We start from the raw sequence: 16,098 nt of genomic DNA on the forward strand, positions 1-16,098 counted from the left end.
TGTAAAACTGTATCCAAGCACATTTGCTACATTGTGTCTGCCACCAGCCAAGAAAAATAGAAGCAATAACTTAGTGGCTCCAGCCTACTGATCTTAAGACCCTATAATCCTTCTTGGGTTTCTGTATATGGCTGTTCCTTCTGAATTATCAGTGCTTTATTATCAGTTACTCAGTTTTTGTGCGAGTCTTGACAGTTCTGACAAAATGCTGTCTTCCAGCACACCGAGGAAAGCAAACTCCAGCACATAGGACCATCTATTTTAAGAAATCAGAGCCTTTTGGACATCACACGTGGCCTACGTCCTGGCCTTTGCTGACCTGAAGTCCTATATACTGCATGTAAACTGTATCTTGATGCATGCTCAATCATCCAGCTAAGTAAATCCCCAAAGTTTGATTCTGTTCATTTGGATGTAGCGTTTTCAGTGGGAGAAAAGTTTCGTCACCCATCCAACTCTATCAAGAATACCCAGAGAGGTTCGGGAACTCTGAAAGAAATGATCATCTTGAGTAAAATGGGCTGTGGTTGATAAATTCCATGTGGTGCTAAATTCACCACCTCATCAGGAGGTCCTGATGAGGTCCTGATCAACTTGGTGCATCACTCTCTGCTATTCCAGACTCCCATTGGGTGATACTCTAATGGCCCTGCTAAGTAAGCTGGATCTACAAAGGGACCAGGATGGATGACGCTATTGGAAGGGTGAAATCGGAAGTAACAGCCATTGCAGCCATCCAGTGTTATTCAGAGCAGTCATCCAGAGATTGCTTTTCTTCAGCATGAAGGAGGAAGTCTGCAGCTGTGGAATGGGCTACTGTGTAGGAAGCCTGCCAAACCAAACAGCCTTGTTAAAAGAAGGAAGTCAGGGTGCGATATCTCAGTACACGGGTGCCCAGAAAGCACTGCATTTATGATAAATTTGTACTGTTTTGCTGTCTTTTTACTCCAGACATTCTAATGTAACAATGCAGAGAAGATAAAAAGTTCCACTGGAGAAACGCTTCTTTTCAGTCATTATTACTAAGTGACTGTAGGATTTCCTTTTATACACCTCCAGTACTTTTACTTTTGATGCTTTTGATGCTGTGCAAAATAAAGTTCTTATTGGGTAAAATTTAGACTACAGGAAATTTGCAGAAATGTCATTTTCATAAAGAAAATCCCCTAAATTTACTTTAATGAAGGTTTACTTCTATATTTTTTAAAATAAACAACACCAAACAGTCACACGAGGACAGCAAAGCACAGCATATTTGTTTCCCCTTGGTCCACCGGGTGTCACCTCACGTCACATTTTTATAAAAATTGAAAGAAGTCACTGCTTTTATATGAAAAACCCAACATTTCAACTTTATTAACATCAAGATTTTGAAGACATTTTTTCTCTGCTTTGAATAGAAAACAGATCGTTTATACAACAGTTAGGACCCCTACAGCACAACTATGAGAAATGAATCCTTTAAGTGGGCTGCATCATTCAAAAGCCACCTCACTGTATCTTTCAATGAAAAACGCAGAGATGCATCAATGAACAATGATGTTGTTCTCTGAGCCTGCTACACAGTGATAAAAGAGGTGAGTTATCTGTGGTGGCGATCCCGTTTAAATGCATCCTGTCAATGTAAAATCATGTATGCAGATGCAAAGATGAGTGAATATGTGAGATATGACTGTCTTGTACTGTAGGATGTTGAGTCCATATTCAGTGTGCTTTACAACAACTGGGCTGTTTTTGTACAAACACAATGTGGAGAATCTTTGTGAAATGAGTATGAGCGTCAGAAACCAGGCTGCATGTCACAGCAGAGCTTTTTCACATTAGTAACCCCTAATGTTAACGGAGGGCCTATTTAGCTTATTTCTAGAAGCATTTCCCTGTTGTTGTTGTTGCAGTTTTTGAAAAGTTTGTAGTCCACTACAGGAGCATTAAATGATTTACAATAAAAAAAATCCTTATTTATCTCATATCCAGACACCAATAAATGTTTGGCCCACAGGAAATTTTCTATGAGCTGCATTTAGGCTTGGGTGATGTACCCGACTCAGGCTGAGTCTGCCTCCCTAAATTCAGCCACAGGTCCACCTTATTTGGACAAGATGCCAGCTGTTGTTGGACATTTGGGTCATATCTGGCCCACACAACACTCGTTTTAATGTTAAGCCCATCTCATGACTTTTATCCATGTCTGGTCCACACAGGATCTGCCAGTCATAAAACATGTGGCACATTTGTAGCCCCAGACGTATCACGCTGCTTGCCCCTCAGTTGAGCCTCTGTAAGGCTCTTGGCATTTTAAGTTTGCCTCTTCAACAATCCCACAGAGCCACATCAGGCCAGAGAGTGTGTTCTAGTTTCTTGTGGTCATGTGAAAAAGTAGCAGGCTAGAAAGCTGAACTTGGTAACGTGTACTGATTATTATAAAAGTCTATTTTAGCCTAAACTTCAACTTAAATGTCAAAACAAACTCCAATAAGTCTCAAACACAAGTCTCTTGTTAATAGTAATTTTTAACTATGCTGATTTCTGTTGCTGTGCAGAAACACTCTTCCTGTTGTCTTTTGAGCAACATGGCGCCATCACCACTGCTTACATGTCATTTTTTAAGCCATTTTAAAATTTCCAGATATCAGATCAATGCTTATGTGACATTTTTTCTCCCTAAATTTAAAACATCCTTTAAAGCAAATTGAAGTCTACTAACTTTGTGTTATTTGAACATTGCATAAAAATACCAGGCAGTTTAGTGCAAGGTGAAACAGGTTAGTTTGCAGCATTGTGGTGATGTTCACAGTAATGCATGATGTTGACTGTGCAGAGAAGCTGCAGTGGCCACAGTCTGTGCTGGTTTATATCAGAGATAGCAGAAATCAAATGAAATTTAAGGTGATTCACTCACTGAATTTCACCTTTATGCCAGCTTTGTAGTATCTGGGTTTTGAATTCAGTTGTGTAAATCCACAAAGAGCAGCGAGTACTGGCGTCGCAGCAGCAGCACATTTGAGCTGATCACAGCTAAGCAAAGAAAGTCTACCAGAGGTCCTGACTGTGTTTCCCTACACTGCAGTGTGTAACTTGTGCTGTTGGGTTTTTATGGCATTTGCTGACAATAACAGAAATAAAGAGTGAAGTTAATCCTTCAAGGAGAAGCAACAAAACCAATCTGATTAAAATTCATCCCAGAATATTGTCTGTTGTTCATTTTCACGATCCCTTTTTTCGCTTCTATTTCCCCTCATTCCTCCAATGGACAGTTGTGTATGGCTGCTCCTTTCTGAGCCTGGCTCTGTGAGAGGTCTCTTCCTGTTAAAAGGTAGTTTTTTGTCCTCACTGTTACTAATGTTGCTCACAGAGGATCTTCTGATGTTGGGGTTTTATTCTTTTTTTCTCTCCAGGTGTCAGAATTTCATTTTTTACGTGTGGAGCACGAGCTCTGCATTTGACGTCACACTTATTTCACAAAAACACTCATGAACAGGCCATCTGTGTTAGTCTACCTGAGTCCACAACTTTTCCAACTGCTTCATTATTCTTTTGCTGAAAGCCTCCAGATCTCTGAAGACTCTGAGAACATTATTTAATGACAAAAAACGCTGTACATGCTTGCAGTTCTTCAGATGTGATGAGTCTTTGCACATTTATAGCTGTGATGTATTTCATACTGCAGGTCACAAACCTTATTTGCTCAGTTGATCTGTCTAGTAGAGATCATCATTCTCCAAGTTTCCCTCTAAATAAGACCAACCGAATAACGATAAACATTAGAATATCATATCTGTGGTATAAAATAAAAAAATCATTAGCAGCTGTGAATATACGGCGTCCAGTATTAATGACTTGGATCATGTTGAAAATACATGTCCTCTATTAAAAATTAAGAAAAATAAGAGAAGCAAATTAAGAAAAGACCCATTAAGACATATAGTAACCAATGTAAGTGATCACAAAATAAACTCTAATAATGGCTAACAACATAGTCATGATGGATATAAATGAAAGTAGCAGAAAAATAGTTTTTGCTATTTTGAGGAGGCAGAAATTGGGGAGTCGCAGGGATCAGAATGAGGCATGAGTACAGTACGAGTCTTTCAGGGTTGTTTTTTGGGAGGTTTTTGTGTGGGGTCTGTGGCAGAATCATGGCACCAGTCCAGGAGGGGGAGGTCATCACATCGCCTCTCCTCTTTCCATTAATCTCTCCTGATTCCTGCTGTGGTCATCTCCTCATCAGTCCTCTTCAGAGCCTCCTCATCAGCCTGCAGGGGCCAATGGAGCAGAGTGGATGTGGCTCAGAAGAGACACAGATCTCCTCTGAGGGCTTCTTTCTGGGCAGGGTTATGTTGCATAGTGATCAAAGCTTCCCAGGTACTCCAGAGCAGCCCGGTAGCACAGCTGGTACTGATCCTAGAGACACAGAATAAGTTTTGATCAGCACGTAAGGAGGATTATAGCAGAGACAAAGTTGTACAGTAAAGTGGATTTATTTTCATTAGGAACTTCAGGTTTGCCGCTGCAGTGCAGCAGCAGTTTATAATGTAAATATGTCACAAACATAAATCCTGTTCTGAAGCTTCCGGCTGACCTTCTGTTGTTTTAAAAAATTGCCCCAAATACCCTGTTAATTATCCCGCTACACAACACTTATATGAACCAAGCCAACCAGCGGTGAGGTGAATCGTGATCATAAAAAGATCTGATTTGGATCAAACCAATTCATTGATAAATAGATTATACAATCGATAATCTTGTTTTCAACATGGTACAGTCGTGGTGACTTAAGTTTCATACTCACTAAGCGATGTAACGTTTGTGGTTTTAAACAGTTCCACAGTAACTGTGACCTCCACAAATCAGAGATCACAGACCTTTTACAGGAGCACCTGCCATTGTTTCACAATCTAAGTTTACTTTGGATGGATGCAAAGTAAACTTTATTTAACCTTTATTTAACCAGGAATGTCCCGTTGAGATCAAAGACCTCTTTTTCAAGGGAGTCCAATATTATGGCTCCTAATCAGAATGTGGATGGGATTCTTACTGTTGAGCTCTGTTTCACTCTAAATGGAGCAATTTAAACATCATAATGTATTCACAAACTGAAACCTTAAACTCATTGACAAAGTTTTACTGGGTTGCTTTTGCGTTCAGTGGACTGCCCCCTGCTGGTCATGAGATATAATGCAGGTTTAAGGCAAAGTCACTTTTCATATCTGAAGGCTACATCAGAGACATTATAAGGTGGAGGTGTGGAACTAAAGCGGAACAGAAATCTATGGGAGAACTCTGTAAACTCGGCGGTTGTCCCGCCCTTCCCTAACAGACCCATTCAACAGATAAACCAGTAAACATCTGCGCTGTGCATTGTCAGCTGTGCATTGTGGCACAGCTGACAGTTCTGTGTAGTTCTGTGCACTTCGTGATGTCGATCAACATGTTTGTTTATTGCTCTGGCAGGAGGAGCCATAGAGACGTGGATTGTGTCTGCACAGATACTAATGAAGCCACAATGTTGTGTTGCTTTTTGAATTTGTAGCTAGAGATACAGCCAAGATATGTTATTGTTTGGGGAGAATCAAAAAGATGTGTTATATTCTTTTATGTGCTGTTTATGACTGTGCCCTTGTGATGAACTCCCCTGCATCACACTGATACCTCTGTCTGCACCATAGCCGGTCTCTGAGTTCGGAGAGTCTTGACGGTCTGGAAGAGGTCGACCACTCCTTCATACCTCATCCTTTCCAGAACGATGCTCAGAGTAATAAACACACCAGTCCTCCCAACACCAGCACTGGTAAACATACATTAACATTATTACACTGAAATGTATCACTTAAAGCTTCTCGTGTCAGATTTTGACAACCAAACCGATTATACACGGTCAAACATACACACGCTCTTAGTTACCTGCAGTGAACAGTGATGGGTCCATCTTGTCCGAATTGCTCTTTAGTTTTATGCACTTGGCCAATGAAGTCAATGAATCCCTCCCCGGTTTTTGGCACTCCTTGCTCTGGCCAATCCGTGAACTGAAACTGCCTGATGGTCCTCGATTGACCATCCTGGTTAATATGCAGGAAAATGGAAAGAAAAAAGGATAAATGGCTCACACAGAACGATCCCTGCCTCCCCCACCAGCTGGAAAGAGTGTACGAGTGATCTGCAGTCACATTCCTGCTGCTGCTAAAAGAGAACCTACCCGGGCATCAGTGACTTTGAACTCTCGGAGGATGTACTGAGGCATGTTGTACTCGGCCATCGGGTCCACAACAAAGTACTGGTAACGTGCAGAGCGCTCAGCAGGCCAGTACTGATGGCACTTTTCCTGAAAGATGGAGAGAAGATGATCGCGAAATGCATAACTGACTTGGAGTTTTAACACTGAGACCAAAATGCAACGATTAGGCCTCAGATTAGTGTGAAATGGGCAGTGGTTTCTGTTGCTGTCAGGCTGCTTTTGACCACCACGCTTTTTACTCACAGCACAGCAAACAACTCCAGTGTCTGCTGATAAAGGAAATAAAAGCAGTGTGACACTTCAGCACCAGCTTCTTCGAGGACTTTGATAACACAGAGACTGGACAAAGGCTGATGTGGTGGAACAGGAGCATTCAGTTGAAAGCAGGTCATTGCTGAATTATAGCAAAATGTGAGTATCTGCATGTCCTTATGAATCATCAACACGGCTGTTTCTTGTAACATTTAAAAGTATATGACAATGAACTCTATGCATCGATGTTGTAACATACACAGAGCTGGAGAAATCCTGCATGACATGAGGCAGGCTGTAACGTCGAGCTCAGCTACATGCCCGTCAGCTCAGCTGATCTCACAGCTCGTCCATATCAGCTCAGCCCAGAACTATTTAAGCTGCCAGCCGCTTTGCAACCCACCTCCATGAGCAGCCAGAGCAAATCCATGTTGACATATAAAATCACTGCACATAACAGCCTTTTGTTTTACTGTTTATTATAAGACTGCATATTTAATGGACCTGAGAGGTGTGATGATCAAATAATAGATTCATACCTAACTAAAAAGCAAAAACAGACAAAACAAGAAGTTACAATGACAAAAATAAAAAAATTAAATTAACTTAAATTTTACTGAATAAAAACACGTCTTTCTTCATTTAAGTAAAGCACTATATTTTCTGCATATTCAAATTGTATATTCCACTTTTATACGCACTGATCCAACCATCTTTAGAAACCCATTACTGGATGGTATTTAGGAGTATATTGAACTTTTTGTCAAAGACTTTAAATCCTTGACAAACTTTGTCTTTACCAGTAGTTGAAAAATATTTATTGTACAAAATCCCACAGCCAGATGTTTCAAGCAGAGCCTTATGTGTTACGTACAGATCATTATACTCTTTGAAGTGTCATTCTACTTTGTATTAACAGTAAATTCAGTGTATACAAGTTTTATTAAAACCAGATTTGGCAAAATGTAGAAACATTTCATGCTCCTTAAAAAAAAAGAAAGCATTTTTACTCATGTTAAAAATATACATGTGTGTATGCTCTGCCCTCCTTTTCCCTGTGGAGCCTTTATCATCACTTTCATTCCAGATTTCTGCTTGATGTATAGAAACGATTCAGATCTTGCATTGTTTTCAGTGCAACGTGACATAAAAGAAGGTGAAGCTGTTTTGTATTACCCGTCCCATCTCTCGGAGTTTAGTGAGCATCACTACGATGGTGGAGTTGTGCTCCCACAGCATTCTCCAGAAGTCCTCTGTGGTCTCGGCTAACGGGCCCTGGGTGGCCATGTAGGCTTTCTGCTGCCTGCAAATGGAAACAGAGACACAGAGCCTGTGTTTACTCCTCTGGGCTGCAGCAGCTCTGCTGCTATTTGGCTTCAGTTTTCTTCCACTTCAGCTCTGCTTCAGAAAATCACTTTGGGTTTCTTTCTGTAAAGCAAAGTGACAGCAGTTAAATAATCTCACTGTTGCCCACTCATATTATCATGAAATGGACAGAAATCGAAAAGGTTTAGTTTGATCTGTCAAGGCTGCGAGTGAGTTCGTACATGTACAGTCCAATGAAAGCAAAGAAATATCTTTATTCTCATCTTCTTACCTGATTGTGATTCAGTAAAGTAAACCGTGTATGATTTGCTTAGCCAGATAATCACCAGCTGCCCCGAACTAATTTTACCTGCTTTTTCATGTCAGTTAATGATCGACTCAGTGCTCCCAAAGAGATCTGTGATTTGGTTTTAGGAACTTGGGGGTCCGGGTATTTCGGGTGATGACCGACTTTGCCTGGCTGGTTCTGAGACACGTAAGCTGATAAATAATACCTTAGAAAACAAGAACTTGCTCCATTAAAATGTGCAATGGATCAAGTACATCTGCCTAAAATGCTCATTATGAATTACAGTCATGGTTTTTCACAATTCGTGACACTGCAAAAATAAAAGAGTTAATTTAGCTGCGGCTTCACCACATCCGGACAATGACATCCCACAAGTGTTGAACGAACCTCTCAGGTGTTAAATATTTAATTTCACATACCCCTTTAAAGAAAATTTGATGAGTCAGCTGCTTGCTAATGTGTGCGCTGATTTTTAAATAGTTTTGCTTGAACACATAGCCTTTTTAACAGCTCTGTTAAAATGACAGATGCCACCCCAGCTGCTCCGCCGGCTCCAGGCGATCCTCTGCAGCTGGACACCACCAGGGGGCAGTGTTGACGCATATAACAGTGGGCCTAGGTAATTCCCACAGACTTGCATGCCTGGGTGTGTTTCTGTTATCTGTATATATCAGTGCTCTTGTGTGACACTGGTGGTTGGAGGCTTTGTTGTTTTTGGCTACATGTTTGTCCTCCTCTCACAAGCAGTGGAGCTAATATTTCAATACTCCATAATACAACAACCAAAACAAATAGGAACGAACGCTGCTTATTTTGATGCTGTCACTTTACCTGCTGAGCGCTGCTGACTGACTGAAGCATTTAACCAGCAGCAGCTGGTTAAAGCCAGATTGTTGATGAGCACCGAGAACAGTTTGAACCAAATGTTACTAAACTGTAGTAGCCCTAACCCTAACCCTCTAAAACAAAGCTCTGAATATCAGCATATATGCTAATATTCAGAGCTTTGTTTTAGAGACAAGGCTGGAGTTATTCTGCCTTTTTTTCTACTGCCAGCAGAAAATCAAAAGCCAACGTGTATCAGCCCGTCTCTAAGAACTCTCTGGATGTTCATGTTAAGCTGATGTCACTTAAGCCTCCTGGGATTGAATACAAAACTTTGGATGCTGCTTAAAATGTAAATAAAAACAGTGTGCAATCATTTGCAAGTTGGAAGCCTGAAAGCTCCACATTTCTATTCTTGGAGTAGAGTGGCTTTGCATGATTTGCAGTTCAAAATAATCCTTATTTACATTGTTATTGTTATCTTGGCTTAGCCCCCCTTTAAGGCAGCTTGTATCTAAATGGCTGACTAAGGCTTTAACAACATGTGGTGCAGCTTTTGTGACTATATTGATCTAAACATATGTATAATATATCGTGTTACAGGGATGATCTGATATCGTCGTGTTGGTGTTGATCCAGGATCAACATTGCAAGTGACCAATCACATTGTTCTGACGTTATTCTTTGGCGCGCCAAGCCATTCGTGCATTTATGAAGTTCCAGTGTTGCAAGGACAATATCAGTTCTGCTTAGCATTTATTAAAGGGTCAGGGTCCGTTGATCGGCGGACAGAGGCGGTTTCTTGCAGCTTAAGTACAGTTTTTTGTTTTACGGCATTTTTTCCCGAAGTCGCAAAAGTATGACGTCACAACATTCTGATTGGTCCTGGAACAACATTTACTATGTTGATCTGGGAACAACACCAACACGACCATATCAGATCGTGCCATCATACAGAGCCAAGAGCAGAAAGGGTGCAGCAGAATATAGTCCTTATTTAATACACCATTAACCATGAATTATCGCATCCCTGTGCTGTGTGATGGGGCCATCAGCTTGCAGCACTGCTGAGGTATTATTATTACCAGGTTGTTTGGCTATCTGCCTTCAGCTTCTCTGTTTTTGTTTCTTTTCTAAGGTTGAGTATTTCTCATCTTCCTCACACCACAAACAAATGACGGGCTAATCAAGCACAGTAATAATTTGGTCAGCGAAGCATTTGGTAGTGATTTTGGCGCTGTGGGCAGGTGTCGGCTCCTGCTGGACAAAAGAAATTTCCATTTCCATAAAACTTGTCAGAAGATGGAAACATGAAGTGCTCTAAATACCCTGGTACAAGCTGTGTTCACTCTGGACGTGATAAAACACAGTGAAGCAAAAAGCACCAGCAGATGACGTGGCATCCCAAATCACCAAAGAAAAGCAGTAATGCAGTTTCAGTAATGCAGCCTCTGATTCAGGACTGTGATGGTGTAGCACTTTTCTTCAAGACACTTGTGTGTGACAGCTTTTAATGTTCCTCACTCTACTACTTATGAAGCGCTCCCAAATTCTTGACAATCCACAAAAATCGGTGGTCATCTGTCGCTTGGGTTTAATGATCTTTTCATGAATATACTCGCTGCAAACAGCCTTTTGAGCAATGACCTTCTGTGGCTTCCTTTCCTTGCAGAGGGTGTTGATGATCATCACCTGGACAACTTTCAAGTCAGCACACTTCCCTGTGATTGTGTCTGCTGAACTAGACTGACAGATATGTGGTTCATATTATTTGAAAAGCAGCCGAAATATTTCAATAATTTGAGATACTAGACTTTTGAATTTCTTGAGCTACAAGCTATAATCATTAAAAGCCTTTGAAATACCTCAGTTTGTATGTAATCAGTATAGCATATGTCAAGGTTTATCTTTTTGAAATTATGAAAAAATATGTCAGTTAAAATTCTACATGAAGCAAGAGTTTCAGGCATACTCGCTGACAGAAACGAAAGCCAAATCAATAACCCAGAAAAGTTAATAGAATAGATTTTCCATTAATATTACACAAATTAAAGCATTTCACAGTTAATAGTGAGAACCACAACAGAGTTCTATCAAAAGTTAATTAAGCAGGAAGCAGATTTCACTGTTGTAACTTTTGACTCATGCAGAGTTAATAACATTGTGGTGTAAGCACTCGCTGCCTTTGTATCTCGCAGCGCAGTAAGTAGGAGAATAACGAATGGTGATACACAAAGACGTCACCGGGCATGTCCACTAATCATCATAATCATGTGCATTCCCCTCACCTTAATCTATCCTAATCCATGCTTCGCTCTTTAAAGGCTGAGCTCAGTGAGGGATGGAGCTCCCGAATCTCACTCCGCTCTTAATTACCGACACAGGAATTAGAGAGGAATTACACGACACCCCTGCCTCTTTCCGTTGCCTCCCTTTGGTGGGGGGTACTCAGGGGACTTCATTAGGTGCTGGGAGCCAAAAACAACATACACCCACCCTGCATGTAAAATGGGAAGTCCTGACTCATTAGCCACTGCTTTCTGTGAAAGTGTGCTAGAAAACTTTCAATAAGTCTTTTCATAAAAGAGCCCGCGATTAACGTGATGTGTGACAATATCGGTGCTAATGTTGTGAGAGACATGTGTACTGTTTATGAAATCACATTGTGACGTGTTGGGCTGAATGTGACTAAGAGTCTGAGGGACACTTTATGCTGCTAGGCTAATGTCAGAGTCACTCTGTTTATCGTGTTTCTGGACAAAGATTGGGGAAGAGATGTTAGAAAATAAACATCATGTTGTATTCAGTTTGGTAACTGTTTACCAAGGCCGTGCATTGAGGGCACTCATCAATAACTTTGGAGTCATTTTCCAGCTGAAATCTATACAAACACAAGTTGTTTTTTGCAGCCGACGACCTGCTGGCCATTTCAAAGAATTTAATATTCATCTGTGCTTATAAATAAACAGCACTGTCTAAACATGCTTTCTACACCTGAAGTAAGGGGAGGTGACGGACTGTGATAGTGCTCAGTGATGCATCTCGCAGCTGTAAGCTTACTGTAAACAGAAGACAATGTTAGCAGACTGAGAATCATCACTCGCCGTCATAACTTTCAGAATAAAATCTGAGCAACAACATGAAAGTTTGTGAGTTGAATTTTAGCCCAAAGCTCAAGTGACCAACTTTGTATATCCTGAACCATATCATCATGCGATCATACGAGTTCTGGCTAAAGCTGTGGAGACGATCATGACTCGTGTTGTCACATGATCTTTTGGGCATCGTGCTACATCGTAGAGCTCCAAATGCAGACTACAGGAATAAGTAATATGAAGCATATAGACTGCATGTTCTTCAAATCAGCGTTACTTTGAATCTCAAATTCATGCATGTCTCTACTTTACTATGTTTTATTGCAATGTCAGTGTTTCCTTGATTCAAGAAGACAATAAAATAAACTTAACCTAAACTGTTTTCATTATGTTTTTGCACATAAATGTTGATAGAAATAAGAAAAGGACTGATCAGATTTCTGGCCTTCATACTGAGCTATGATCACACAGGCATTAAGCTGAGTGTCTCCTCAGTTCATTTCCCTTCTATAAAGGTAGAAAACCCTCAAGATTTCTTCATGTCCAAAGACAGAACATGGACACAGACGGCAGTCGCGTCGTGGACCTGTTGGTGTAATCAGTTCATTTCTCTGACATGTCACTGATCTCAAACAGCCTATCCATTCACAAGAGGTGGAAAAAGTGGGAGAATGAACAGGCCTGTCAAGAAAACCAATTTGTTTTGACAACTGACACAACAAAGGGATGTGAGGCGGTGAAACACCGGACTCCATGTCAGCCTGTAATTTAATGCTGTCAGCTGCCACAGAGAAGGTCCAACCCCCGGCTCATTAGAGGTGCAGCAGCTGAGCAGAAATGCGCCGCACTACTCATTTCTGTGAAGTGATTTCTGTGGGCTCACCTGTACCCGTCGATGAAGCTGGCATTGATGTAGTCAGAGCCCTCCACCCCTCTGATCGGCTGCAGGCAGACGCGAGTAGACTCGAAAGGCATGATGTTCACCAGGCGGTTCTTGAATTTGTTGCACGGCAGGTTGGCACTGATGAATCTTGAGGTATGTGCTTTAGAGTTGGCCAGTTTCTGCAGAGACAGAAGAAAGGACAGGTGATTGCAGCTACACGGCAGCATCCACTGTCTATCATCTGCCTCTGGTCTTTATAGTGCTAATCCAGTGTGGCGCGTGAGCAAGGTTGTTAAAGGGCACGAGGAGCTAACGTTCGTACTGATGCACGAGAATGATGCACTTTGAGACGATCCTTTTTTTCTCTGACTTCAAATGAATGTCGGATACTGTTGTGTGTTGAAGCTCATCCTGAAGATGCTGAAAAGTCAAAACGAATCCTGAAACATTTAGTGTGAGCCGACAGGCCTGTGACAATGCAGATCAAACCAGAGAAATAAGATGTTTGGATGCAAACCTAGCTGCGTGAATGATTTCATTCTCAAATTTTTCTTTTCAGTTTCGGTGGGGAGGAGGTGTTTCTTTACTGACAGGCACCAACTTGAGACCTCTGCACTGCAAGTGCAAGTGCAGTGAACTGAGGATCAAAACCTAATCATGCTCTGTTTAGATTTACAGCCACCCTGCTTGCATTAAAAAGCAGCATAATACTGAATGCTGGGCATTCCCCCTGCTGCAGGACAGAAGCTGCTTAAGCCACTGCACTTTTGCTAAAGCAGTTGAAGACAGTGGATTGCTGCAGATCATCCCGTATAAAACTATCTAACCTGGGATGACCTTATCTCCCGGTTTTCCTGGCTCTTGCTCTCCCTCTGCAGCTCCCTCTACTCCAGCCTCATCAGGAGCTCAGAAGTTAAGCTTTAACAGCGTCTCCTCTGAGAAGAAGGAAAATCTTCCTTCTGCCTTTGCTTGCACTTGAGTATTACATTTACATGAATTTGGAGAGACTGTACAAACCAGGCCATGATAGCTATACTTTTACTGACTGCAATGTTGTAGTAACTGATTCTGACTTTATGATTTAAAATCTACCTAAAGTAGGCTGGATGGATATGAGTCTTGCAGATCCCCGTATTCCAAGGGACTCCAATTTAAATAAACAAAAAATGCTCTTACCCTCATGGCATGGTTGTGTCAATGATCCATCCACCCATCCCCAAAACCTGTTTAATATTTTTCTCTAGATGCATTAAAGTGTTTACATGTAGTGAATCTGACTCTGAGACTACTACTAGCACTGCAGTCATTTAAAGCTCATTTCTTTTATTCTTAATTTGCACTGAAACATGGTAACACACAGTGTGTGTACTGTACATTGTTATGGAATGACCTCTAGTTTACTAGTGGACAGAAATGCAGTGAGTTTGCACAACAGAGTGAAAAATCCCAACAGAAGGCGTTTGGGTTGGACTCCTATCACCTTCTCCTCAGTGATGATCCTGAAAAGCCTGTAAGAAACTAAAGGTGCAGCTGCTCTCTCATCTTTTTCCATGACTTAAAGTGTCTGTCATTGAATCCAAGCACAGTCGAGGCAGTTACTGTATGTGTTTAAAGTGCTTCCTTAAATATACTGAGTGCCCAAAGCCGTACAATCGTAAAGTCCAGATCTGCTCACCTTAAACTCCAGTTCCATAGCTGTCACCGCCTCTCCAGCGGCCACCTGGGTGAGCTTCTGGATGTGGGCGTACAGGTTGCGGGCAGGGACTTCTGTGTTGCCACAGACTGCAGCTTCCAGCAGGGCCTCGTGGACGAATATGTACTGATCCTCTGTCTGCACCATGTAGTTCCTTTGAGCTCGCATGCACGTCACATGACCGTATATGTCCACCGACTTCTCGTGTTTCATCCTCTCCAACATGGCGTCAATCACAATAAAGCAGCCCGTCCGGCCCACACCGGCACTGATGGGAGCACAGAGAGGAAACACAGGCGTCAGACCAGAGATCCCTGAGCGCTTTACATCTTTCCCCTGACCACTGTGGCATTTCCACGGGCCGGGAACAGCATCGAAATCCTCATGAATACCAGTCCAAACCAGTTACAAATGGGTCCTCGTCCCTCCATAAAGATTCACTGAGAGACGAGGCTGGCCTTTAACATTATGGAGGCAAGGAGGGGCTCATTGATTCCACTTTTATGTCATTGGTTGATCAGGGTGATTTCGTTTATATGCCTGCTTGCTCACAACGCTTACACGTTCTGGATTTGTCTGTCATGGTGCACAGAGATTCACGATGCACCTTAGAGTCTCTACACCTCATTGAATATTGCTCGGCTTGGATAGGCTGCTTTGTCCTTCTGGAGACACAAGCATCAGTAAAATCTTCTTTTACAAGGCCGTTCTTGGTCTTTCTTATTGACCTACACATGAAGGAAATTATAGATGGTTATTGTCTTTGGTTCAAAGACTTATTCGTGGCACCTGCACTTAAAGCTCACATTAAATTATAAAAAAGGCCATTTTAACTGATCTGGAGGCAGATCGTTAAAGTTGCCTAAACTAGTTATTCTGACACAGATCAGCTACGTTTCCTCAGTTTTGAGCTTTACGATCATGCACTTTTTACCTGTTTCTTGTCTTTTGCCGTGTTCATAATTCGTTTATGATACCACTGCTGAGCTTGGCCAGGACACTCTTGTAAAAGAGATTTTTAATTTTAACAGTAAAAAGGTAAATAAATGATGATATAAATTTAAAAACTGTGAGTTAATGGAGCTAACAAACTGCAGTCCGATATGGAAACTTGTTTTATTCTATTGTGTGGCAGAAGTAAAGCGATTACTCTACAACCTTGATTTTAGTGAATGGACCAAACTGCTGTGAGCCATTTGAAGAACAGTCCATATCCAAAAATGTATTGTTTTGAACATATAAACAGGACAAGAGCTTTCAGAGTATATCATTGTATTATTTGCCATTATTTGGTTCCATCTACAAAGTTGTGCTGTGGACGACGAGGCCCACAGATTGCACCGTGAGCACTGCAGGATGTCAGGGTTACAGGATGACTGTGGGTTTTAAAGTGCAGCTCAGGACCTCTGCATACGTGCTCATGTACTTATTGTGTTATAAATAAAAATACCTGCAGTTTATATCTAACATCCCCTTATGGGAATATATGAATTCTGGATTTGT

The 16,098-nt window shown here is 41.5% G+C and overlaps 1 protein-coding gene across 4 annotated transcripts in view; it reads right to left on the reverse strand.

Moving 5' to 3' along the window:
- Positions 1–1,324: 1,324 nt before the first annotated feature.
- ptprfa (protein tyrosine phosphatase receptor type Fa) overlaps positions 1,325–16,098 on the reverse strand; it is a 356,286-nt gene continuing 341,512 nt past the window's right edge. For all 4 annotated transcript variants that reach the window (XM_085246465.1, XM_085246467.1, XM_085246466.1 and 1 more), the window contains 7 exons: positions 14,578–14,863; positions 12,903–13,081; positions 7,661–7,787; positions 6,194–6,319; positions 5,902–6,056; positions 5,650–5,785; positions 1,325–4,401 (listed from right to left, as the gene is read on the reverse strand). In XM_085246465.1, coding sequence (XP_085102591.1) covers positions 4,333–4,401; positions 5,650–5,785; positions 5,902–6,056; positions 6,194–6,319; positions 7,661–7,787; positions 12,903–13,081; positions 14,578–14,863 — 1,078 coding nt within the window. In that variant the 3' untranslated portion in view covers positions 1,325–4,332. The remainder of the gene's footprint in view (positions 4,402–5,649; positions 5,786–5,901; positions 6,057–6,193; positions 6,320–7,660; positions 7,788–12,902; positions 13,082–14,577; positions 14,864–16,098) is intronic.

This window comes from Mchenga conophoros, linkage group LG15 (genome assembly GCF_057382185.1).
Source record: "Mchenga conophoros isolate Kocher_MC1m ecotype Shallow Benthic linkage group LG15, M_conophoros_male_GT1.1, whole genome shotgun sequence".
NCBI classification, from domain to species: domain Eukaryota; kingdom Metazoa; phylum Chordata; class Actinopteri; order Cichliformes; family Cichlidae; genus Mchenga; species Mchenga conophoros.